Source organism: Esox lucius, chromosome 8, assembly GCF_011004845.1.
Source record: "Esox lucius isolate fEsoLuc1 chromosome 8, fEsoLuc1.pri, whole genome shotgun sequence".
NCBI classification, from domain to species: Eukaryota; Metazoa; Chordata; class Actinopteri; order Esociformes; family Esocidae; genus Esox; species Esox lucius.
In genome coordinates this window covers 29,262,302-29,286,965 of record NC_047576.1, presented here as the reverse complement: position 1 = coordinate 29,286,965, position 24,664 = coordinate 29,262,302, and the positions used below count along the sequence as shown (strand labels likewise).

The 24,664-nt window shown below is 45.7% G+C and overlaps 1 protein-coding gene across 19 annotated transcripts in view; it reads right to left on the bottom strand.

Annotated features, from left to right (window-relative positions):
* dock7 (dedicator of cytokinesis 7) overlaps positions 1 to 24,664 on the bottom strand; it is a 54,061-nt gene that overhangs the window by 7,127 nt on the left and 22,270 nt on the right. For 4 of the 19 annotated variants that reach the window (XM_034293673.1, XM_020048973.2, XM_010872359.4 and 1 more), the window contains exons 14-43: positions 23,889 to 24,006; positions 23,555 to 23,625; positions 21,247 to 21,385; positions 20,957 to 21,145; positions 19,936 to 20,167; positions 19,027 to 19,191; positions 18,679 to 18,848; positions 17,391 to 17,489; positions 16,054 to 16,143; positions 14,872 to 14,967; positions 13,707 to 13,847; positions 13,366 to 13,479; positions 12,867 to 13,034; positions 12,592 to 12,731; positions 10,174 to 10,343; positions 9,806 to 9,978; positions 8,309 to 8,491; positions 7,170 to 7,338; positions 6,010 to 6,106; positions 5,703 to 5,720; positions 4,831 to 4,899; positions 3,935 to 4,031; positions 3,721 to 3,855; positions 3,429 to 3,581; positions 3,059 to 3,217; positions 2,017 to 2,117; positions 1,738 to 1,930; positions 1,433 to 1,576; positions 1,092 to 1,223; positions 338 to 352 (exon numbers count right to left, since the gene is read on the bottom strand). In XM_034293673.1, the coding sequence (XP_034149564.1) occupies positions 338 to 352; positions 1,092 to 1,223; positions 1,433 to 1,576; positions 1,738 to 1,930; positions 2,017 to 2,117; positions 3,059 to 3,217; positions 3,429 to 3,581; positions 3,721 to 3,855; positions 3,935 to 4,031; positions 4,831 to 4,899; positions 5,703 to 5,720; positions 6,010 to 6,106; positions 7,170 to 7,338; positions 8,309 to 8,491; positions 9,806 to 9,978; positions 10,174 to 10,343; positions 12,592 to 12,731; positions 12,867 to 13,034; positions 13,366 to 13,479; positions 13,707 to 13,847; positions 14,872 to 14,967; positions 16,054 to 16,143; positions 17,391 to 17,489; positions 18,679 to 18,848; positions 19,027 to 19,191; positions 19,936 to 20,167; positions 20,957 to 21,145; positions 21,247 to 21,385; positions 23,555 to 23,625; positions 23,889 to 24,006 (3,940 nt within the window). The remainder of the gene's footprint in view (positions 1 to 337; positions 353 to 1,091; positions 1,224 to 1,432; positions 1,577 to 1,737; positions 1,931 to 2,016; positions 2,118 to 3,058; positions 3,218 to 3,428; positions 3,582 to 3,720; positions 3,856 to 3,934; positions 4,032 to 4,830; positions 4,900 to 5,702; positions 5,721 to 6,009; positions 6,107 to 7,169; positions 7,339 to 8,308; positions 8,492 to 9,805; positions 9,979 to 10,173; positions 10,344 to 12,591; positions 12,732 to 12,866; positions 13,035 to 13,365; positions 13,480 to 13,706; positions 13,848 to 14,871; positions 14,968 to 16,053; positions 16,144 to 17,390; positions 17,490 to 18,678; positions 18,849 to 19,026; positions 19,192 to 19,935; positions 20,168 to 20,956; positions 21,146 to 21,246; positions 21,386 to 23,554; positions 23,626 to 23,888; positions 24,007 to 24,664) is intronic. The other 15 variants (XM_020048971.2, XM_034293672.1, XM_010872360.4 and 12 more) reach the window with 13 other exon arrangements.

Below are 24,664 nucleotides of genomic sequence, written 5' to 3'. Positions count from 1 at the left end.
TAGGTGAAGCATTCATTCGCGGAAACTTGTCGTTAGTGTTACGACGGGCCTCCCATGCACGGCCTGCCGAGAAACGGTCACGTTGAGACAATCACCCCTCCCAAAGACAGAGCGGGAGGAGGGGGGGACGGGGAGGAGGGGGGGACGGGGGTGCTGCCTGTAACAGCTTCAGCAGTCCCGCTGGGGCAACGGCATCCAGGGTGGTAGATGTTAATACCCTACCGCGTTACGTAACAGCGACGGAGGGCAACACAACGCCAAACGGCCAGCAAATAATAAATATCGAGTGGAAATAGAAAGGAAAGGAGCGGGTCAAGCAGGAACTGTGGGGACCTACCTCCCAGCCTGTGCTCTGTGGTGACAAAGAGAATACAGGGCAAAAAATAAACATGTTGACAGTCATGTTGGTACAGCGCCCCCCCTGGCGAATGAAGGAACACCCCCCTCCAGCCCAAGGACGCACCCAGCCAGGGGAGTCTCAGGCTGACATTTATCACATGCACACCACTGGATTTCCATTATAGTCACTTTAGAACTATCCACGGGACAGGCATGCAGGGGTGGGGGTAAAAGTTCAATTAGGGAAAAATAGCAAATCATTGTTTTCATGCGAATCAGTTCAGGTCAACGGTCATTTTGTGTTTCCGTTTGCATTCAGATATGTTGTGTGAGTAGAGTGTGTTTGTGTGTGTGTTTAAACCATTTTTGTGACTTGGTTGGTGATAAGAAACAATGTGAGTAGCTATGTTTGCCAGTGGGTTTCGCCACTAAGTGTACCCATTTAGCTCTTCCCTGTATTGCCACTGACAGACAACAGGGCATTTCACTGGTGGGATCTTGATCCACACATTCAGTCCAGTCAGAGGACATCAGGTCGTCCCTTTCTCAGAGGCACCAGTCGTATATACACGAGTAACCTTCACAGACAGGTTGTCTGCAGGTTGTGGTTCCCCGACACCGCCCGCTCCCCTCCCCAACACCGCCTGCCGACCACCCAACCTTTAACATTAGCTACCTAACAGTCCCATCTGTCTGTTCTCTACACTGACTGTATGTACCCATCAAGACATGGATAAAGCATGAGGTTTTACCTGGTGCACAATTTTCCCGAAGGCTTCCTGTAGTTTACCATGTATGGTGGCCAGCTTCTTGGCGTCCCGGTTGGCCTCGTGGATGGGGATCAAGACCTTGTACACCTCGTTCACTGCCTCGTACATACCCGCCTGGGGAAAGAACTCCACGTACTTAGGGCTATAGTCTGCTTAGGGTTTACACTCCTGACATTATTCCACAATGCAGCAAAAATAAAATGCATCTCTATACTATTTTCCATAGGTATCTGACTGGTCCAGTGGTATGTTTTTTTTTTGTTTGGGCCCTATGTGTTGCTGATGTACCAGTTGCTGACAGTAGGCCTTTCTCTGAAACCTACCATAGAGAAGGACGAAGCAGCCTGATCCAGCAGGCCCACCAGGCCGGCCTCCGTGAAGTACTTCCCCGAGCAGATACCCTCCTCGTCGGGAGACACCACGTCGTCGGACACGGCGGACTCCTCCAGTACGTTGGATGAGATGTTCTGAAGCGAGAGAGGGACAATCAGACAACACAGAAGGGGTTTCCTCGCGTTGTCAGTCTGTTGTAATGCCACTAAGCCGGGTCCTGCTGAACATTAGTATTTCTCCAGTCCAGGGAAAAACTGCTGCTCCTAACCAACTATCCACATCCACGCATCCTCACCTGGAAGGTCACACAGCCGACTGGCAGGTACTTGCGGTCCTCCAGCATGCTGAGGTATTCGGCCACAAGGGCAGCGCTGTGTACCAGACACTGGGCTGCCTCTGCGTGATTGGTTCTCTCAGAGTGTTTACCCGCCATGTTCTGCAGCCACGTCAGACGAAGGTCAGGGGACGTCTGGTAACCCTTCGCAATCCTGGAGACAAACACAGCAACACGGTAAGGGGGAAACTTTGCGTGTGTGTGTGTGTGTGAGAGAGAGTTAGTGAGTGTGACTCATACCTGTACATGAGGTCTATGAGCATCTCTGGATCCTCCTGGTGTTCCTTCATCTTGACTGTGTCAGACAGGATCATGTGCAGGTTGAACACCAGATCCTGGACCTGAAGGAGAGGTGATGACAGCATCCAGGTTGTAGAGCTTTGGGGAAAGGGCTTTCTCTAGGGTTATAGAGCTTTGGGGACAGGGCTTTCTCTAGGGTTATAGAGCTTGCGGGACAGGGCTTTCTCTAGGGTTGTAGAGCTTTGGGGACAGGGCTTTCTCTAGGGTTGTAGAGCTTTGGGGACAGGGCTTTCTCTAGGGTTGTAGAGCTTTGGGGACAGGGCTTTCTCTAGGGTTGTAGAGCTTTGGGGACAGGGCTTTCTCTAGGGTTGTAGAGCTTTGGGGACAGGGCTTTCTGTAGGGTTGTAGAGCTTTGGGGACAGGGCTTTCTGTAGGGTTGTAGAGCTTTGGGGACAGGGCTTTCTCTAGGGTTGCTCTAAAGCTCTGGAACTGCCTGCTGCAAACAATCCAGGACTCTGAGCCAAACACCACCTACCAGCACCATGTCAAGCCCCAAATGGCATTCCTCTAGCTCTGCCTCTCTTGTCAAAGTATCCCCTATTGTGTTATAACATGTCTTCCGGGTAGAGTGACTTTGGGTCTTAGAAAAGTAAGTATAGTGTATTATTGTTCTTATTACATCTCAGGTTAAGGTATTCCCTTTCCCATCAGCCATTTTCTCAGAGGTCTGGTTGTATTCATAGTTGTGTGTTAACTGATGTATATTGAACAATTATTTTCATTTATTAAATCAAGTAGTACTACTGTTTCGTAATATAATGATACAAGTTTCTATGGAACCTTCACCATAGTAGTTTTCCCAAAAGAATGTTCCCACCCCCAATTTGTGAGTATGTATTAACAACCAGTGTCGAACTTCAGTGGTGGAACCCAAAAACAAATGTACAGCCTAAGATACAGTTACGTCAAAAAGGGAAGGTAAGCTAAATCGGGCGACTTAACTGTCAGTACGAATTAGTACCAGATGATATGCTTTGTTTACCTGGTCAGGGAAGGTAGTCTCTCTGAGTTCCAGGTCTTCCTCTCCATAGGTGAGGATGGTTTTCAGTGAGCGTCGGAGGAATTCCTCATTGAAGTTCTGAGACGTCCCCACCAGGGAAGACAGGGACATGGTCACCTGCATTTTAACCCGTGCAAAGTTCTAAAGGAGGAACGGGAGACAGTAAAGGAAACCTCACAGATCAACAACCACCGTGATGCAAATCAACCCGTCCCGAAAACACCATGCATCATAACTACAAGCCACAACGACTTCTCATACAACCGGCTTCATATCAAAATTGGAAAGGTTTACTTAATGCATCGCGGCAAGTCAGTGCTTAGGCGCTAGATTGAGCTGACGTTGTACTAACGTTGCCGATCTCAAAGTTCTGCCTCATGAGCAGGTAGAGTGAGGCGGAGGCGTGGGCTCTGATGGTGCCGACGCTGCTGCTACAGTTCCTCAGGAGGCGCAGGCACAGGTCAGCACATTGCTCCGTCTCCTCCTCAAACAGCAGCTCCGGGAACTAGAATGGACAGCCAACAGATCAGATGGCCGGTCAGCGTACAGACAGAACACACACGACAGCAGGCCGAATATACGCACGCCTCTGGATCGAGGAGTGCTCGAAAACCTCGAAAAGCGTCTTGAGACCGGGCCCTCACCTTGGAGACGAGTGCTCTCTGTGTAGCGAAGCAGTGCTGCAGGTAGAGGGCGCTCTGGTTACATGCCATGCTGTGGAGCAGGACCTTCAACACTCCTCCCAGGATACTCTCTTTAGACTCTGTAACAGACACCGTCTAGAAGGCCAGACAAAACGTTTTTATACGGTACGTGTATGCATGTACAAACGGCTGCGCGTTCATTGGGACTGTATACCTGGACAATGATCTCCAGAGTGTCCAGAATGATCAGGTTGGCCTCTGTCGCCAGGTTGCCATCAATAAGTGCTTCGTGCTCCAGCTCTGCTCGGGTCCTGTCGGAGAACATAGGGAGTCACATATGGTAAGATACCCTTTAAAATATCTGCCAGCCTGCTCCGTATTCCTGGCGTCCGTTTGAATGCCACAGCACCCGCCCTCGCCTGTCAGTTACATTACACCTACTGCACAAGGTCGGAGGACCTCAGTGTGCGACGTACAAGGGGTTAGGAGTAAAGTGGCGGGGGTCGTGATGGTGGGTTGAGATAGGCACCACGTGTCTGGCTTCAACTAGGTATACATTACATTTGAGTCACTCGTACATCGTGTACATTTTGATTGTGTTTTTCTTAAGGTCCCATGTGGGAATCAAACCCACAACCCCGGCTTTGTAAGTGCCATACTCTACCAACTGAGCTATAAAGGACCCTACTTTCCAATGGTTTTCATAAGATACAGAGAAGTAAATTCTGGAAGTGAACAGTTTTCAATTAAAATAGAAAGATTTTCTTGTTTAGGATTTCAATAATACCCAGCATGCTTTGAAAGTACTCCTTTTTACATTTTACATTAGTATTTTAGTCACTGAAAATCCAGTGCAATTTAGAGCAATCAATTGAAGTAGATTAAACAGCCACATATCAGTCATGGCAAATACAAAAAAATGAAAGGTCACCATTACGATGCCTTGAAGCTACACAGTGTCCTTTGCATGTTACAAAAAGAAAATCAGAATTAAATACATTAATACTAAATTGAATATTTTACTGACATATTTATGCTGAGGTTTGGTAATTGTAATGTGTGCCCCCTTCTGGGTTGAGCTGTGTTTTGTAATAATTCATGAGTACACACCTAACTACTCCAGGCTCCTGGGTTTGGATCGGACTCCCTGGGATGCGTAGCGAGATGCTGTCTCTAAACCTGAACAGCACAGTACAGGCTACTCAAATCTCAGCAGAGCTCAAAGTGTAGCTAGTACAGACAGAGGACAGGGGAGAGGGACACCCAAACACCTCCACCTCCTCGCCCACTAGGTGGCGAGAGTTAAGCAGCAGAGCTAAGGCAGGATGGGGGCTGGGAGGGAGGCTGTGTGGGATGGAGGGGTAGAGGTATGGAAAGTGACAGACTAATTACAAATGGGATTTCTGTGGATGTAGGCACGGGCCACTTCTGGATAGCAATATATTGATTGTTTTAATTGACAAAATGGATGTTAAGTAATAGAAACTTGTAACAGTAACCATGTTAAGAAGACTTCATTCTAAAAAGGCCTAGTGTATATTTTAATATTACCCGTATTTTACCAATAACGTCCTTAATTTTTGTTAATTTCGCAAGCTTGGGGATTTGACCTAGCAACCTTTCAATTAGATGCACTAACCATCAGTCATCTACATTTACTGTACAAAGTTATCCTAATCATCAACCCGTTGAGAAGAGAACCCCTTCACTAAGCCTGTCGGGGGGGAGGGCGGGGGGGCAGACGGGAGACAGACAACGCAGTCATAGGAGTACACATAAAAGCACGGCAGTCCCAATCCCACCGCATCACCAGACAGATGGAAAAAGGCACCGTTACAGGGGCCCCAAGGAGGTCAGAGGTCAGGGTTCTGAGGTAAAAGTTGTCTGAAAATGCTATAGCAACGGGGTCAGGGGGGTGTGGTGGGGAGGACAAAAAGCACTGCGCAGCACACTGACTCCAAATGGACCATTCAATACAATACCTGCGTGATCGGAGGCTCCTACACAGAGACAGTGAGACACAGTGAGAACATGGAGGTATGATGTTACGGATGAATTACGAAAAGACGAAAGAACAGACAGCTTCCTGGTATGTTATCAGGAATCCAAGACATGTCTCTTAGCGATGGCTCATCTGTTACGTCCCCTAGAGGCCCTGCGTGTGTGGGCACTCTGTTACAGTGCTCATGGGAGTCGGGCCGATTACATGTTGCTTGCTGATGACAGCCTAAACATGCAGGGTGTTCTCATCCTCGCTGACATACACCCGTGGTAAAAAGGCAAGCGTACTTGTCCATCCTCTCGCTGTTCTGGCGCCAGTGGGTCATGTCTTTTCTCCAGCGGAGGTTCTCCTGGCTGCCGAAGGCACTGCCGGATGGACTCCTCTCTGCAGGGGAGGGGAGAGAGGGGCTGGTCATATTCCCATCGCTGCCTGTGTGTCTCTGTCTGTGTGTGTCTCTGTCTCTCTCTGTCTGGCTGTCTCGTCTCTCTGTTTGGCTGTGTGTGTGTGTGGCTGTCTGTCTCTCTCTGTGTGTGGCTGTGTCTGTGTCTCTCTGTTTGGCTGTCTGTCTATCTGTGTGTGGCTGTCTGTGCGTGTGTGTGGCTGTCTGTCTCTGTGTGTGTGTGTGTGTGTGTGTGTGTGGCTGTCTGTCTCTATCCATGTGTCCGTGTGTGTGTGTGTGTGGCTGTCTGTCTCTGTGTGTGTGGCTGTCTGTCTCTGTGTGTGTGTGTGTGTGTGTGTGTGTGTGTGGCTGTCTGTCTCTGTGTGTGTGTGTGTGTGTGTGTGGCTGGCTGTCTGTCTGTCTGTGTGTGTGTCTGTGTGTGTGGCTGTCTGTCTCTGTGTGTGTGTGTGTGTGTGTGTGTGGCTGGCTGTCTGTCTGTCTCTGTGTGTGTGTGTGTGTGTGTGTGTGTGTGTGTGTGTGGCTGTCTGTCTCTGTGTGTGTGTGTGTGTGTGTGTGTGTGTGTGGCTGTCTGTCTCTGTGTGTGTGTGTGTGTGTGTGTGTGTGTGTGTGTGTGTGTGGCTGTCTGTCTCTGTGTGTGTGTGTGTGTGTGTGGCTGTCTGTCTTTGTGTGTGTGTGTGGCTGTCTGTCTCTCTGTCTCTGTGTGTGTGTGTGTGGCTGTCTGTCTGTGTGTGTGTGTGTGTGTGTGTGTGTGTGGCTGTCGGTCTCTCTGTCTCTGTGTGTGTGTGTGTGGCTGTCTGTCTCTGTGTGTGTGGCTGTCTGTCTGTGCGTGTGTGTGTGTGGCTGTCTGTCTCTCGGTCTTTGTGTGTGTGGCTGTCTGTCTGTGTGTGTGTGTGTGTGGCTGTCTGTCTCTCGGTCTCTGTGTGTGTGTGTGTGGCTGTCTTTGAAGAAGGGTGACTGTGACCCTCATTTGAGTCGTCTCTCTGCTGCTGTGGGACTGTAACCTTGTGTGTGTGTGCGTGTGTCTGTGTGTGTCTGATCTATAGCTACCTAATGTACCCAGCTGCCCCCTGCTTCGTCGGACCATCTCCTGCCGTGCCCCAATGCTCCCCAGGATGGCCTCCTCCAGCTTGGCCTTCATGTCCTTGGACTTCTTGAAGGTCAAACTGTTCATGCGCTCGAAGGCCTTCTTCCCCTGCATGGTGAACACAACATGGGCCTTTTTCCATGACGAGGATGGAGAGAGGTTACACAAGGTTACAGTCCCACAGCAGCATAGAGACGACTCAAATGACGGTCACCGTCTCCCTTCTTCAAACATTCATCCTAACTTTTACACAATAGGCTACCGTGATTTAGCTACATCCTAGTTGGGACTCATTTTTGACCTTTTCAACGGAAAGGATTTGAAGTGAAAATAAGATCTGCGTTACATTACGTTTTAGGGAAAGTACAAATGTTAGTTACTTTGCTTTTGCATCTGAATGAGATGTGCTAAAGGCCGCTTCGATGAATGGCTGCTTCCAGGTATGAACAAGTTGGCCAACTGTCTCTTCAGAAGGTTTCCTAAAGCACCCCTGGCCTGTCTGGAGTTCATCCCTAATCAGTTCGGCTTGTAACTAAAACTACAGGCAGCGAGTCATCTTGATAGTCAACACGTCTCCAGGGAATAATGGCCGCTGCTACATGAGTTTCCCCTCTAATTAAATGGGAGGCAAACGGCTACTGAATGAAACGCAGCCTCTCATGATTCATCCTACTTACTTTCAGGAGACCTAGCACATTATTTCCTGTGTACTGTATGGCTATTTTTTTCCTGCGTCCTGATACGCCACTCTGAACAACCCACTGCCACTGAGAATGATCACAGCAGATATAAAACAAAAAAAGTGATGGGAAATCATATCACACTTCAAACCAATGGTTTAGTGTGTCATTCTAATATATTGTATACAATAAAAATACCACAGCCTTGGGGAGAATAGGCCTTAAAGGGAGAACATTCCAACAGCATTAGAAGTACAAATTCATAGAACCATTTGAAAGCAGTCTGCTTTCACCTAGCCTCACCCAGGGATAATACAATACATCTGACATACTCCTACATGAATGAAGGCTTAACCTACGGCCAAACATGACCGAAACAAAGCACAATATGGTTCTTATTGTGCCGCATGATGTCACGTTACCTTGTACTCAAAGCAGGAGACACAGAGATAGAGCATGTCCAGTAGACGGTTGAGCTGGGAGACCGACAGGTCAGTGAACCACTTCTGTAGAACACACTCGTCTGCATTCTTCAGAACCCACAGCAGACAGATCAACAGGCTGCGACTGGACTCTGCTGAGAAGGTTCCGTGTGGACGGCTGGCCTGGAAGGGTGAAACGGGCCATGGCAGGAAAAAGGGAGCAAAACAGAGTCATGAATAAAACTATTTGGATAAAGAGAACTAAGAACTAGAGACTCCGGAGGAGGGACTATGCTGAAAAGGGGAGTTACAAAACAACGAAAAAGAGATTAAGAAGAGAGAGCAAATAAAGGTAAGAACCTCATTAATCTTCCGTGACCCAGAAACCATGTAGTTAAATGGGTGTTAATTGCTTGGTAGGCAAGCAGAAGGTGGTCATTCCCACCATGTGCCTTGGTCACAAAATGCTTGAGATCAGAACACTGAGTAAAAAAAGATAAAAACTACAGTAATCATACTCAAGGATGCAACATTATAGAAGCAATAAAGTTGGATCAATAGGCAGTAAATATTATCAACTATCCCAGAATATTGTCATTTCTTGAACTGTTGACGTTTCAAATACTTTTTTCTATAAAAGTGCCAGAGCTTTTCCCAATAAAACTTTCCAATTTGACCTTTTAGTCATTCAGCAGAAGCGGTTATCCAGAGTGACTTAAAATGAGTCTGTCAGTCCATCATACTTTAGACAATCACAGTACTACCCCCCCCCCCCAAACCACCCTGGACTAGCTAATAATATTCCCATCTCCTTTGTTAAGGGTGAAGGAGAAGGAGACAAGTTGTGCTGTTATTTAAATTTAGTCAATCAATTGGGTGATCGACCCAATTTATTTCACACTTTGATTTTAGCTGTTTTTGATGGTAGACTACAACAGAAAATGTGCTGAGACTTTTAACTGACAAGATCAACTTGCCCGGCACATTTTTCATGGCACCGGGCTAGCCATCACCGCTAATGTGGGACCCTTAAAAAGTAAACTACAATTTGGTCTTGTCCGAAAAGTAACATGTCTTATGAGGAGCAGAAATATCAGGAAGTATTTGGCAAGCCAAAAAAGACATATGTGAAATCAAACGAACAGACTTTGCTTTAAATGCACACCCCTCAAATTCTGTACCCACAGCTGGAGTGCATTGGATTGAAGATACAGATGTCACCTCATCAAGAACCAGGCTTCCCAAAAAAAACAAGCATATACACAATGTTTTAAAAAAAGCATGGTTAGTGAGACTAATGAGTATGCATGTACCATTCAATTCACACGTTATTTGAGCGACATTCTACATGCATTCTAACAAGGATTATAATTGAGGGTTCAGAAAATGGATCAGGGTTGGGAAACATTTCGCTGCATACAATCTGGATGGGAGGCATGTCGGGAGGGATGCCACATCCCGCTCTAGTGAACCCTTGTGTTTGGAATGTGTAGTTACCTGTGGGTTGAGCAGGAAGCTGCTGGGCCGGGACATGGGGGTGGAGGTCCCTGCTATCGCCATGGCAACGGTCTGACTGATCATGCTGTTGCCGTCCTCTCCAGACTCGTCTCCCGCGGCCCCAGCTGTGGCCCCCTGAGGCCCCCCTGCACGACCCCACTGGTTATGGGACTCTGCATGAGGAGAGAGAGATACAAACTAAGATCAAAAAGCACTAAATCACAATCAACAAATCGCTTATCAGTTTTTAATGTACTTTTCCTGTGCCTTAATCATTTAGCGGCCCTTGTGCAGTTCCTCACATATTAACCACACAGATCACTGAAGGACTGGGAGGTGGAGGGCTTATTCTACATTTTTAGACCAACCTGTGAAGTCGTGTAGCTGGGGTAGTGTTTCCATGACAATACCAATGAGTGGCAGGTAGAGCATGGCAACGCGAGCCTTGACCTCAGGGTCAGCGTAGCGGGGGTCAGAGTCATGGCTTGACAGGAGGTTATGGACCACACTGACCACCTTCTTATGTAAGCCAAACATCCTATAAGGCAGAAAGAGGAGGAGAACATCAAACACGCTGATAGAAAAACAATTGCCCAATGTTATTTTTAGCTTTAGCTAACAACTGCCCCTATATATGTTATCTTAGTCTTGCCACGAGACAATTATAGGTCCCATCCTCTCATGTTAAGACAGAATCACACAAAATGAGGAGAAAAGTAAAAGTTCATGGATAAACTGAAAATGCTAAAAGGTATGTGCTTACTGATTAGACAGAAAATGACAAAATTTAACCCTAAGCAAACGCAAGGTGCTCGATGCCCTCCGACCCCACGGCAACAGAGCACAGGTGGCATTAGCCCTGAAAGGGTGTTAGCCACCAGGCTCCTAGGCTTACGGGTTCAGGCGGATCAGTGCATCGGCCGAAAAATCCAGTCACAGGACGTTCAGTGTAAAAAGGTTTCACGCTCTACGCGGGTTCTGTGGTGAATTATGCCGTGTGCCGTGTAAACTACACTGAGGTACAGGAAGGTCATATATAGCCCAAGCAGGGTCCTCAAGGTCATTCTAAGTTCAAGTACTCAGTGGCCTGCCAAACGTACAGACACAAGCATTGAGACAGAGAAGAGAGTAGATGTGTCAGAAATGCACTCCAAAAACCCATACTACCAGAAACCCAGAGCCACACACAAAGGCTAATAGAAAAATCGATAACTGATTATTTGGCTTAAAAGACAAGAAGTTCACGCTGTAAAGTTTCTGTAATAACAATGTTTCTTTAGATATTATACAATGCTTCAAGAGAGTACCACATGCATTCATTCAGGACAGGAGCAAACAAAAAGTCGGTAAACAGAGATAAACAGAGGAAAGGTAGAAATAATGTACACTCAATGGCCAGTTTATTTGGTATACCACCCGGTTGTGGAAATGGATGGTTCCCATTGCATGGCTTGCTATCTAACATAGGACAACAGGCCCCCAATTCCTGTTTGTTTGAACATCAGGATGGGCACGAGTCACGGAGTGACCTTCAATTGTTGGTGTCAGGAGCGCAGTGTCAAGACAGTGTCTAGGGTTTACAGAGAGAAGTGCAATAGACTAGAAATATCCAGTCAGAGGAAGTCCAGTGAGCAAACAGAGGTTGTTTAGGGAAGAGATCAAAAACAGAATGTCCAGAATTGCGCAAATAAGCAGGACATAAACAAACAGAAAAAGGTGCAAAGTAACAGTTGTGGACATATCGGCATCTCTGAAATGTACGACGCAGGGGCTGGGGTGGGGGGGGTGTTGCTATGCAAGGGGGTTGTTACAGCAGACGAACACATGAGGTTTCACTCCTATCAGCTAAACACCAGTAAAAGTGAGTCCCGTTGGATGGCAATCAAACATTTAGGAGTGGAAAAACATTGCCTGGTCCAACAAATCCTAGTTCCTGTTGCATCTCGCAGGTGGCGCATTCGGTGTGAGCTGCATGAGTACATGGTCGGATTTCAAACAGTACAGTTCCCTTAATACCAATTCAGAACGGTTTGAATGACGTATCTGAACACTGTAGCTGACCAGGTGCATCCCCTCCATGAATATAGTTCAACCGTGGTCACATCGGTTCCTGCAGCAGGATAACAGCTGACGCACGTGTCGATTCAAAATGGTTCAAGGAAACTGACTTCAGTCGATTCAGGTGGACCCAGACCTAAACCCAACAGAAGATCTTTGGATGAGATGGGCCTGTCTGCAGCGTGAAAGTGCACCTGTGCAATCTGCAGCAACTATGTAATGCTACTGCATCAGTCTGGACCAACATCCATGTGGGATGTTTCACCTAGAAGAATCAAAGCCTCAATGAATTCAGGTTGTTCTGGAGGCAACGATGTCAGGCACGGTACTGGACGTGTGTACTTAATTAAATATTTCAACTCCGCTGAACAGCAGTAAAATATTTACACACTGTACTATCGCTTAGCCTGGAGAGATTCCAGAATGACAGAGAAAGACATACAGCTGAGATTAAAGGAGAGATAACCTCTTGGCCTTGAGAAGAGTGGAAATGACAGCGAGAGACAGGTTCATATGAGAGATAACATGCCGACCCCTACAAAAGGGGTCAGCAACTCCGTCTGGCCTTTGGACAATTTATTTTTAGACCAGAAAATAGAGAAACCCAAAGAATGACAGAGAGAAACAAAGTTGAATTGACCTGAATACCACGCACACAGAATGTGCTTACCACTAAGGAATGACTAAGCACCGTAATTACATCTCACACACACAAACAGACGACTGACCCTTCGGCCTCTGGGTCGAGGATGACAGCAAGTTCACTCAGTACCAGACCAGCCAGGTAATGCTGCTCTCTGAACGGGACAGACAGCTCAAACATGTTGGCTATCTTCTGGTCCTGGACGTGGGTCGAGAAGCCAGAACTCTGTAGAGATAAAAAGACGTAGAGTCTGAGAAAGAGCAGCGAGGGGATGATTTTCAGACATTTTCGATACACCTCGGATAGTTACTCCACCAAGCCGTGCGTGCGTCTGGTGTGTTTGTACCGCCTGTGTCTCACCTGCGAGGTTGCGGAGGACACGCTGGGTGAAGGCGAGGCTGGAGGGGTGAGGAGGCTGCAGGGCAGGTTGAGGGTGACGTAGTGTTCATGGCTGCAGACGATCCTCAGAAAGTCCAGTCTCAGAGACTCCAGAGTGTGGTTCTGCAGAGCGTAAAGCTTAGTAGACACCTGCGCAGAGACATGGAATGATGTCGAGAAGACTGCCCAAGGAATGAACATGTCCACACTGGTTGTTGTTTTTTCATGGAAGAATGCACAATTTCAGGTGAGACTTTTATCTGCCCTCTGTAGTTGACACAAATGACCTGAGAACACAAGTTCTTAGTCTGCTTTCTACACATTTTACAGAGATGAGGAATGACTGAAATCAAGACCAAGGGAATTCATATTTCTGTCTGCAACAGTACATGTACACAAACCACATTTACCCAGGTTGCCAAAACAGATCTGATTTACCAGAAATTCATTAAGATACTAACGGGTTTCTCTCTTCCAGTACCTGTTTCCAGTAGGTCTTGATGAGAGAGAATACAAAACCTCGGTCCATTACAGACAGCAGGTCATTCAGGAAGAAAGCCAGGCTGGTGTTCAGACGCTCCACCAGTTCCAGGTCCTGATTGTACAAAAACACAGGGTCAGAGGTCACGTCTGAGTCTACTGAACTGAGCATAGTGGTTCAGTTGTTTTAGAACCAGAAATGTCCATTTGGGCTGCATTTGTGGTTCATGACAGAAATGTATATTGATGTAGGTCTGATCTTTACTGTCCATGTGTGTCTAATGCTGGTGACAAGAAAAAGTATTAAACTTAAAAGAGAATTAACCAATAAAGAGTATTAACCTTCTGAAAGCGTGATACGATGTCACCAGCGATAGTGCTGACCAAGGCTGTGATGTCATCCATGAAGCGCTCAGGAAAACGGTTCTTTCTGGGCGACTCCAGCCGATCTGTGAAGTACAGGTGGTGGATGATGCTCTTCACCTGAGGAATGAGGTCATGAAGGTGAGACGGGTCAACACGCAGATGTAGTCAGGGGTTGTGACAACCTGGTCAAGTTGTAAAGTGGGAAGTCACTGTTTCTACAATTTCACTTAATTTAGGACAAAAAACGATTTCAGTAAAGGACGCTAGTGAATTGTTGTAACAAAATTGGAGATTGGACAGCATTTAAAAAATATACAGCTCCGGGAGAAATTAAGAGACCACTGCACCTTTTACTTTGCTTTCCAAAAAAGTCAAAATGGAAAGTTTTGAGTGAGGAACAGGAGGTTTAAAATTAAGAGACCACTGCAAATTGAACACTTCTGTTCCTCACTCAAAACTTTCCATTTTGACTTTTTTGGAAAGCAAAGATTTTTTTTTTCTTCCCGGAGCTGTATATAAAAATATGGGGAAAATATTTCCAACCCATTTCCAGATATAATGGTGGCTATATAGCTGGTACAGCTATAATGGATGTGGAACTACTAGATCTATGGTGGATGTGTACCTAGTACAACTATAGTGGATGTGGAACTACTAGATCTATGGTGGATGTGTACTTAGTACAACTAGAGTGGATGTGGAACTACTAGATCTATGGTGGATGAGTGGATGTGTACCTAGTACAACTATAGTGGATGTGGAGCTACTAGATCAATGGTGGATGTGTGGATTGTGTACCTAGTACAACTATAGTGGATGTGGAACTACTAGATCTATGGTGGATGAGTGGATGTGTACCTAGTAAAACTATAGTGGATGTGTAACTACTAGATCTATGGTGGATGTGTGGACTGTGTACCTAGTAAAACTATAGTGGATGTGTAACTACTAGATCTATGGTGGATGAGTGGATGTGTACCTAGTACAACTATAGTGGATGTGGAGCTACTAGATCTATGGTGGATGTGTGGACTGTGTACCTAGTAAAACTATAGTGGATGTGTAACTACTAGATCTATGGCTGATGTGACCTCAAAAGACTCAAATGTGACAAGGAAAAGAGTGTGGTGTCATGCCTTACCATAAGCTCAAAGAAGAACCAGGCCTGCTGTAGAGCTCCCTCCCTGACGCTGCCACTGCTCACCACCCACTGTAGAGCCAGCTCCTCATGGAATAACTGACACAGAGACACAGACTGCAGGTCATCACCGACATACACAAATCCCATTACCCAAGATCCGATTTTACATCCGACTGGGTCGGATATGACATTAAGTACTTGACCTCTCAGGTCCAGGGTCAAGATCAGGAGGCCACAGATCTAGGATCTGGGTAAAAATAATAAGCAAAATACATACCATATCCAAAAATATATTAAAAGAAAACACCCTAATGGAAATAAATGTTCTCTGTAAATTACATTTGTAACACAGCTTCGGGACAGATTATTTCAAGATGAATCTCTCTTCTCCGCCTGTCTGGCTTGAGCTCTTGATAGAGTGAACTTGAATAGGTCTACATTTGTACTCATGCCAGGTAGATTAATTCCATGAATGCTCAATCCTTGATAAACGAGCAGAAAAGGCTGTATTAAATAAACAACAAGTAAAGCGCCATTTTCTGGTCATTTGGATGGGGAATGGATGCCTGTTACTTTTCATCACCAGGAATTCATCACCAGGCCTTGGTAAATCAAAGTGCCAAGAACAATATTACAACAGAGAAACATTTTGATTAGTCTCTGTTTCACCAGCACTGTTTTTGATTAATCTCTGCTACACACAGAATTGTGTAAACTATTTCCCCTTTATTAGGCTCATTAAGACAATATTGATATTATTGATAATTAACCATATTATATCATATCATGAACTCTTGCAGTCAGCCTATGAGGCAAGGTAAGTATGTGAACCTCTGTTCCTATCTTACGCTGTAATGTCCACAACAGACAAACCCGCTGGGTGCATCTGGTGTTAACACTGAAAAGGGAGGCTTCGTTAAAACAGAAGTCAAGTGCTGCAGTTAGTGCTATGTCACACACACACCCTGAAAAAGAGATACACAAAACTCCTGTGCAATACGGTCCACATCAAACTTCATAACCAATCATAACCAAGAGGCAGAACATTAAGACAACATTTTCAGCAAGACCAAAAACACCCCACACACCATGCGTTCAAGAGGGAAACAGACAGACAGGCCAATGAGGTGAGGTGGCTCCGTAGGGCCTAGCTCCTCCCCCAGTGTGAACAGCAGCTGGTACCTTTTTGGTGGGCAACCGTCCTGTTAAAGTTTGCAAGAAACTGGTGCTCTCAGTGTGCGAAGACATGCGGTTGCCACAGCGTTCCATGGCCTATGGGGTGGGATGGATGGGACGGTGACGACAACAAACAGCAGGTTAGTGAAAGGCAACAGGAGGCGTGAGGAGGTGCGCCTCCACAGCCCCAGGGAGACGTGTCCGCAGCAGAGTCCCTCGGACACACTCTCAAACACAGAGATGCTAACGCACTCAGTCGCACACAATTAACAAACACAGCCACCTAACAAAGACAGACGATAAGCTCTTAGTATACAAACTAAACTACGTTATACAATAGCATACAGTGCTACTTATAGCTACTCCTGTGGAAATACAGAATGTTTAATTTGGCTAAAATGTACCTGATACAGTGAAAACCGTGTCCCTAGATTAGCAGTTTACACTGGATATCAAAATTGGGAACACATACACACACACCGAATCTAGTATAACCTGTGTGTACAACTTACCTCAGATGAATTAATGTATATGGATTTCTTCACTGAATAAATGGACAAGATTACAGCCACACAACAGCCTTCATGACAACCAATGACTACCACCCAGGTCACCACCCAGGAATACCCCATGGCAGAAGATGAAGATCGCAGGTTAGATGAATGAGACAACCACATACACACTGGTAGTCAGTCATAAAGCCACCCAACAGTTCCCCACATGCAGCAGCACGCTAAACCACGGCTACCAGACACAGTGAAAGAGATTAGTAGGAGGTCATGCATGGTTTTAAACTGTCATGGTGAAGATGAAACAGGACTAGGAATGGAAGGATGAAAGCCGATGGAAAAAGGGAAAAACTGGGCAAATTAAGATAATGTGGTGGAAGGCTCTGAACCGCCGTTATGACTAAATAAAAGAGCATACTGTGTATTTTAAGTGTCACAAGTCGAGCCACATGTGGATCTTGGCTAGAGGTTCGCGGCTAAGTAAGAGCGACACCTTTTTCTGCGAAGGGTTTTTGAACGTGTGGTGCCAAATCCTCTGGTTGGACTGACATCAGGAAAACACCGCCAACGCTACCCTTTCAGAGAAAACGTCGCGCTCCCTTCTCCCGTCAACAGGAGGGTTTGGTGTAAAAAAGAAAAAGAAAAAAGAATAACTGGAAAGGTGACAAGAAGTGAAGGAACTAAAGACTTTGGGTTTGGGTTTATGGAGCCGGCAGTGACTTCCCAGGTCAGGTGGAGCGTGTGGGTGAGTGGGTGGAGGGGGTTTGGGTCACTAAAAGGTAGGGAGTGGAGGTGACTTCTACTTTTGGAGGGGGGTGGTCGTTGGTGAAGCACCTGCATGGTGTCAGTATCAGAGCCAGAGCCGGGGCTGGATCCCCAGGGAGTACTCTTACACCCCATGGTGTGTACCCAGGAGTTGGAGCGGTCAAGGCCCTGAGAGGTCAACAGTCGCAGGTCAAAGGGCACGGGGCAGGCAGGAGCAAGGGAGCAACGAGGAGACGGAACAGCAGCACAAGGGAGGAGGGAACAGCATAAAGGTTAAAGGTTAAGAGGATTGACCGGTATGCAGCAATGGGGAATATTGAAGTAAGCTAGTAAAAGCTCAGAAGCGACCATTAGAGCCCCCGGGTTCATGACAATGTGCGACCCATAAGCAGATCTGATAGACAGAGAGAGCTTATCCCATCATGACAATTTGAAACCCTCCCTCGGTTCAGGCCTAAAAGATAGCGCTTGTTTAGTAGCATGACATTATTCACCACACGGTGGATAGAATTACTAGAATGGGAGTCACCATTCATGTCCAAGTGGCATGATAGGCTGTTATTCTATTTCTATGGACGCAGCATCCAGTCCTAGCATCACCTTTGACCAGACTATTCAGAGAAAACAGTGTCTGCATTGTATACATTCTGAACTGAATCCAAAATAAATGTCTCTACAACTGGAAATTGCTCTCTTAACAGTCAGACTGTAGTGTTGTATGCCTCGCTAAGCCTTGGTGGCGGAGGACGGCCTCTCTCTTCAGCGTTACAAAGATAAGGTGTTCCTGTTGGTGTTTTGGGTGGACACGTCTGTTGAGACATGCTGCTCACAGGTTCGTAGTGTACAAGTCGCTGATACAGAAGAAGGGAGGCCAAAAAAGGAGAATCTTCCAGTTCAATCCCGTTCTAAAATAGCATTGACGCGTGTGTCAGTGTAGATACGGAGGTGAGATGGAAGACTTTGCTCTCAGTCCATCACGGTATCTATGCCATGCTGGGAGCCATGGGACCAAAACAGAGTCTGTCAAGAGAACTGACCTACTGTGCTGTTTACTTAGTGTCTATGCTAATTGTTTCAGGGCACTAACAAACACATTAATCCATGGCCATTAGCTTATTTCTTCTAAATTGATTAGTCTTTTTTAGCCTAAAAGCTCACTGCCATAGTATACTGAACATGTAGCACCTGCTCTCAGGCCTTATTGCTAAAAATATTTCATACAAACTATTATGCTGATTATGCTGCATTACAGTCTAATGTTAATCATTACAGGTAACATCGGTTGCCTGACTGTAATCCATAAGAATTGGCAAATACATGCAGAACGAGGTGAGCCAGGTATGTATTCGTTTACTACCTTACTGCCGATGATGGATCGGACCTCGTCGTCTGGGGAGGTGGGCGTGCCAGAGATGTCCGGGTTACTGTTGCTCAGGCTCCGTGAGCGGTTGAGATTCAGGCTGGCGGGTCGCTGGGCTGACCTGGCCATTGTGGCATAATGGACCGAACCACCCAGGCCTCCTGGACCTAAGACACACACGTCATCCGGATTCTCTATAAGTGGTGGGGAAACGGGCCGGGTCCCTCAAACAACACGCAACGCACAGAGCAGGATCACACGACGTCACTGATTGTCCGAAGAACAGGCGTGAAAATAAAAAAAATGACAGGGTGGACACAGAAGGCCAGGTGGAGATGACGGTACCTGGAGAGGGGGAGTTGGGGTCCATGTTGGGCAGGCGGAAGACATAGTGGATGTAGGAGGACAGTAGGCTGTTTCGGCCGTGCATGTCCTGACTGGTGTCCAGGTACTTATGGAGCCGGTTCACAATGGACGCCATCACTTCGAATGACGACTGGCCCAGGTTCACTACAAACAGGATGAAACAGTCATTTAAGCTCGATAAATTGGCTTGGAAAATGTGCCGTTCGAATCTTTTCCGAATTCAAGGTTGTTGGGAAACAACGGCATCCGTGTGTACAAACGTCTACGACGGTGTTGGACTTGGTGTAAATAGCTAAGCCAACCCTCCTCCTGAGTGCAGCGCCGGTACATTATGGAATACAGCAAATAGACAAAAAGAAATCAATGGTCTGTCACAGCACACATACTACACTCTGGAAGCAGAACTGATTGGGAGGTACAGCTTGCAGGGTCGAGCTTTCGTTTTTTTTATCCTTGCCGAGCAACGATGGGTTTACACAATGGGCTGGTGGAACTGCTCACAAGCACCAAAGGTTTTCAAAATACATTAGGCACTTCACCCAAAACAATACACCCAGAGGCTGTTTCCCTCTTTAAAATCCATCTCAGTAGCAAGAAGAAATCTAATTCAAGTCAATTCCTAAAGATAGCGAAAGACCATTTATTTGTTTTTGTCTATTTGCTGAATACCATAAGGTTGTACACAGTGCTCAATTAAGGGGGATGGTTACCTTAAACCAATTAACAAAGCACAAGCTCTTCCTCAACCTCACTCTTTTGCGAGTGAGACAGTCCGACACTACGCCGGAGAGGTTTAGGCACTTGAGATACATTCCCGATACTTGCGGCCGTTCCCATTTATGTCCCCCCGAAAGGACGCCACGGTTCCTACGAGCCTGGAGGTGGTACCTATCTGTCCTGCTATGACTGGCGGGCGCACCACCAGGAGAACCAGCTTGTCCAGGAGGAGGTGGAGGAAGCGGACGATGGGCTCCAGCTGGGAGGAATTCAGAGCGGCAATGCTGGACTTCAGCTCAGCCTCCAGGTTGTTCTCCATGATGCGCATGTCTCCGATCCGCACAGGGAACATGTGTTCGTCCAGGGCATGAACCAACGCAAAGAACTTGTCCAGGTACTGGTCCTGATGGGAGGAGGGGGGGGGGGGAAGTCTGTTACAAACAAAACGAGGCTTCACGATAATGATGTCACAGCCCACCTGGTCGTCCCTGTCCTTGTACACCTGGTTGTGCAGCTGATCTGGACTCTGACTAAAGACTCTGGACAAAACCCACCTGTATTTCTTGACCCGCTGATTGTCAAAAATATTGATGTGGCCTTAAGAGGTAATGTATTTCTATAATCTTCACCCGGCACAGCCAGAAGAGGACATGCCACCCCTCAGAGTATGGTTCCTCTCAAGGTTTCTTCTTAGGTTGAAGCTATAGTGTAGCTAAAATTCCAGATTAGTGCAGTAGTGATCAGTGGTTTAGTCACAGACAAATTTAGGGGTAGTGATCATAACTGTAGCTAGAGAACATGGACCCAGTGATTTATGATCACATTACACAGAGGCTAAGCTCTTGGGAAAACACCCTATCCCCCTATTTCTCCTCTCTTTTCCTCCTCCCTTATATCCCCCCATCCCCCTCCCAATGACAGTTAACCGGACGGAGAGATTAAGTGGGTTCCACTAAAAAACAGCAGTGAGGTTCCACCACTAATGAACTGAGGGATGGACACATTACTCTCCCCACTCTTCCTTCCACCATCCAAGCTGAGGTCTATTTGTCTCAGAGTCCCAAATCCACACAGATGTGTCCTATACATGTATGTAATAGTGAACAGAAAGTACAGGGGTTTTGCTTGTCGGAAAGACCAGAAACGGGTCGTGTTCTGTAGAAACGGAATATGCTGTGCGCGACAAGCGTACCTGCGTGTGGACAGTGGAAACGGATGTCACTTCGACGTTGAAAACCCCTCGGTGGTTATCCACCCACTTCATCCCGGGCAGAGGGACGTCCGGGGAGAGGACGGAGTAGGACTGGGGAGGCTTCTCCAGAGACACGGGCAGATTGAAGCTGCCTGTACGCAGGCGACCATTCTGCAGCATGGGGATCCACTGAAGAGAGGAAGGAGAGATGAGTGGAGCACCCACCAAAAAAGAAATAAAGGCGTGCGTGTGGCATGTGTCTTGGCGTCGGCGCGCCCATGCGGTAGTACCGTGTATCCCACAGGAGTCTCCAGGGGCGTGTTCTGCTTCTGCTGGCAGCTGACGTGGTAGAAGGTGAACAGGATGTGGTGGTGGTCGGTCAGGGACGCCGGGAGCTTGATCTTCACCTCGTCGTGGAAATCCGGTGACCTGGGAGACACAGAGATCAAACGGTCGTATAGGGCTTCAGAAGAAGGCATGTCTGAGAAAGACGAGGATTACACATGTGATTAGAGGGATACAGATGTGTTCGGGGATCTGATGTAACATCATTATGATAGACACATGTCTATCATAGTAGTCAGAGTTACGGTACGTTAGTGCTGTATAGAAACGTCATGCTTAGTTATGGCAGAGGAATAAACACCATCCTAATGCAAACAAAGAAGCAAGGGGTTTATAGCTTGAGAATAAACATCTACATGAGTACAGAGAAGCGGCTTCTCACGGAACAGAAAAATAGAATGTTTGTTTGTTTGTGGATGAAGGGTAAAAGCATCGTTTGGAGCATTCTCTTGCCAAATGGGAAAGACAACATTATTGGATAGGCCGGGGGAATTAAACCCTAAACAACTAAAGTGCAAAGGTGGAACCTTTCCAAATTGGCGACAATGTTTTCTTTCGGAACCACTTTTTGGAAATGTTCCAAAATCTTTTCTGCTCGAGTCTTGCTCTGATCACACTACAAGCAATATGTTGCTATTTGAGTCATAGCATTGGTATTTCCCATTGGTAAACATAAAGCTTTTTCTGAAAGTTTTGAGGAACCCTACAGTTAATGTCTAACAATCATGGAAACTCAAGCCTCCCCTTTCAAGGAAATCACTCATCTATAGCCTTCCAAAAGTTCAGTGGTACATCTTTTAAACTGTTGCCATTACATTATAGCCATATAGTGAATTTAGACTGATGTTAGATACAATCGGAAACAACAGCAGTGTTGCCATCTTATCAATATCAGTGGATAGTAGGCCATGTTAGAGCTTCTAGGGAACTGTGGGTGTAGGTGCACGTGACGTGTGTAGAGATGTGCTGTCTGCTTACTTGCATTGTCAAACCAATTAGTAAAAACTCCACAGTTCCCTAGATTACTTAACATCCAAACCAACAAAAGGTATAACAGGGTCGCTACACTACATTCAACACATTAAATTAGAAAGAGATTACTGTAGATGGCTAGGTAAAAGCTATACAGTACCTATAATGAAAACAATGACTCCAATCACTCCATAGCTGGTTCGTTTCTTTAGAAAACAAATTGATAGTTGAATAGCTAACCACTATGCCATTTGAACAATGCTATGTAAATCAAAAACGAGATCAAAATGTTCATTGCTGGTGCAGTTCGTCCATAGCAATATAACACAAAGTTCTAGTCTATCCTTAACAAAACCTAATGCCTAATTTGTTTGGTCCGTGGCAAGGATCAAAACCTGGTCACCTGCATGACAAGGCTGCGTCTCCAACCAGTACACTATTTTAGAAAGGCTAGTCAGTCAGCCAGCCAGGCACACAGCATTCGCACTTCTTGGCCGCCTCTGCTGACACGGTCCAGCAATAAAAGAAAATGGTACTGAGGCCACAAGAAATTAGAGCTGTTTTAAGTGCAGTGTCCAACATTCCCCACCATATATTTTAGACTGCTCAAATTACAAAAAAGTATTATGTTTATGTTTGCAGACACTTGACTGGACACCATTAATGTTCTGGTGAAGGGAAAATCAAATAATAATAATAATAATAATAATAATAACAATAACTATTATTATTATTATTATTATTATTATTATTATATTAATAGTAATACATTATAATAATAATAATAATAATAATTATTATTATTATTAAGTGACAAAACTATTAATGTTTTCAGCCATTACTTTGGCTGCTGCCTGTCAGCAGAAATGAACAGTTTTTAAGGATGTCATGATAACAGAATTTCTAACTTTGATACGATACCAATACAATTACACAATTCTCCATACCTTTGATACCACAGTAAAAATATGAACAAATACCGAATTCATTAATTATTTAAAGAAACATTTCTGAGTGCTTAGAAACTCTTGACTAAACATATTCATTTCATATTTTATATAGCATTCCTAACAAAACGTATAAGTGATGTTTTCTTGAGCCTAGACAGCTGCCAGAATTATGACATACGGAGGTCTAGTAATCTAAGCTGCTGTTTCCCATATACATATACCACTGCAGCATGGGTCTGATTCCTCTATCAATGAAAAAAATTGCTATTCAATCTGCATTAAAAATAGGCCCAAACCAGACTGAATCAATGAACTTTGACAGCTGGCTCACCTGTTATGATAAACCACAGCGGTGTATGCTTCTTTGGAGTAATCAGCACAGCTGGATTTGCCAAAAATCACCTGGGGGGGGAGAGAGATGAGAAAGGAACTGAGAAGGAAAGCAGACAAGTGCTGAATTACAGAGAAACAAAGAGGAATCAGTGGACTTTAGATTTGTAGTGACATATGTTAAAATGTGTGCAACACTCTAGATACCAAACTAAAATCACAGTCGTTATATTTCAGGGAAATCAGTCTAGGATTGTGCAGCACAAAACAACCTGATGCCGAAGTGTGCTGATACTAGTGAAGAGCGCACGTGTAAGTCCCTCAGACATCCTTACCGGCATTGCGTTGCTAGGGTCTTCCCCGTTCATGAATTGAACTTTCACCGTGATGTTTCGGGCGGAGCCTTGACGGTTGGCAAAGTTCAAACTGTGCGGGTTTACATACAGCAGGTTCCTGGAACACATAAAGACACATGACCATCAGGAAAGGAACTGTCGCCTGTAAAGCAGGAACGCGTGTATTTCGACTGACATAGCAGCGCCATGACAGGTTTTGGCTAAAAAGCTTGAATTCACAGTCTATTCCCCTCACTGTTCTCCTTAGGACATTATACATTTCCTACATATAACGTGCCTCAGGATGAAGGGGTAGATGGATGTTTCCAGATACTGTGGAGAATTTCAATAAAACTGCGGCCAGTACAGTCACTTTCACAGAACAAATTCATAGACATAAGAGTGCCGTCTGTAATTATCGGCCATTAAGAATAAAACAATTACTCCAGGGTTTAAATATAGACATTTAACTTTTGTTTCTGTGCAGTTTTGTTAAGATTAGTTTCATTTTTGACACACAGTCCCACTATTTAGGGCCACTGAACGTATTGGGAGAACTGATTTGAAGAAGTGTTTCCGGTTAAATGAAACAGAAAAGTCTCTGCATGAGTTCTGTCAATGTCTAGTAATGATTCTAGGCCTTGGGTTTGGAGGCTGCTATTGTTGTCTGTGAACTGGTGGTGTCAATGTAAGTCAAGACTGAGAAATCTGAACCAAAATCGATCATAAGAGCCAGCAAAATGTTTGAAAAGGTTTTGTGGATAGAGAACACAAAG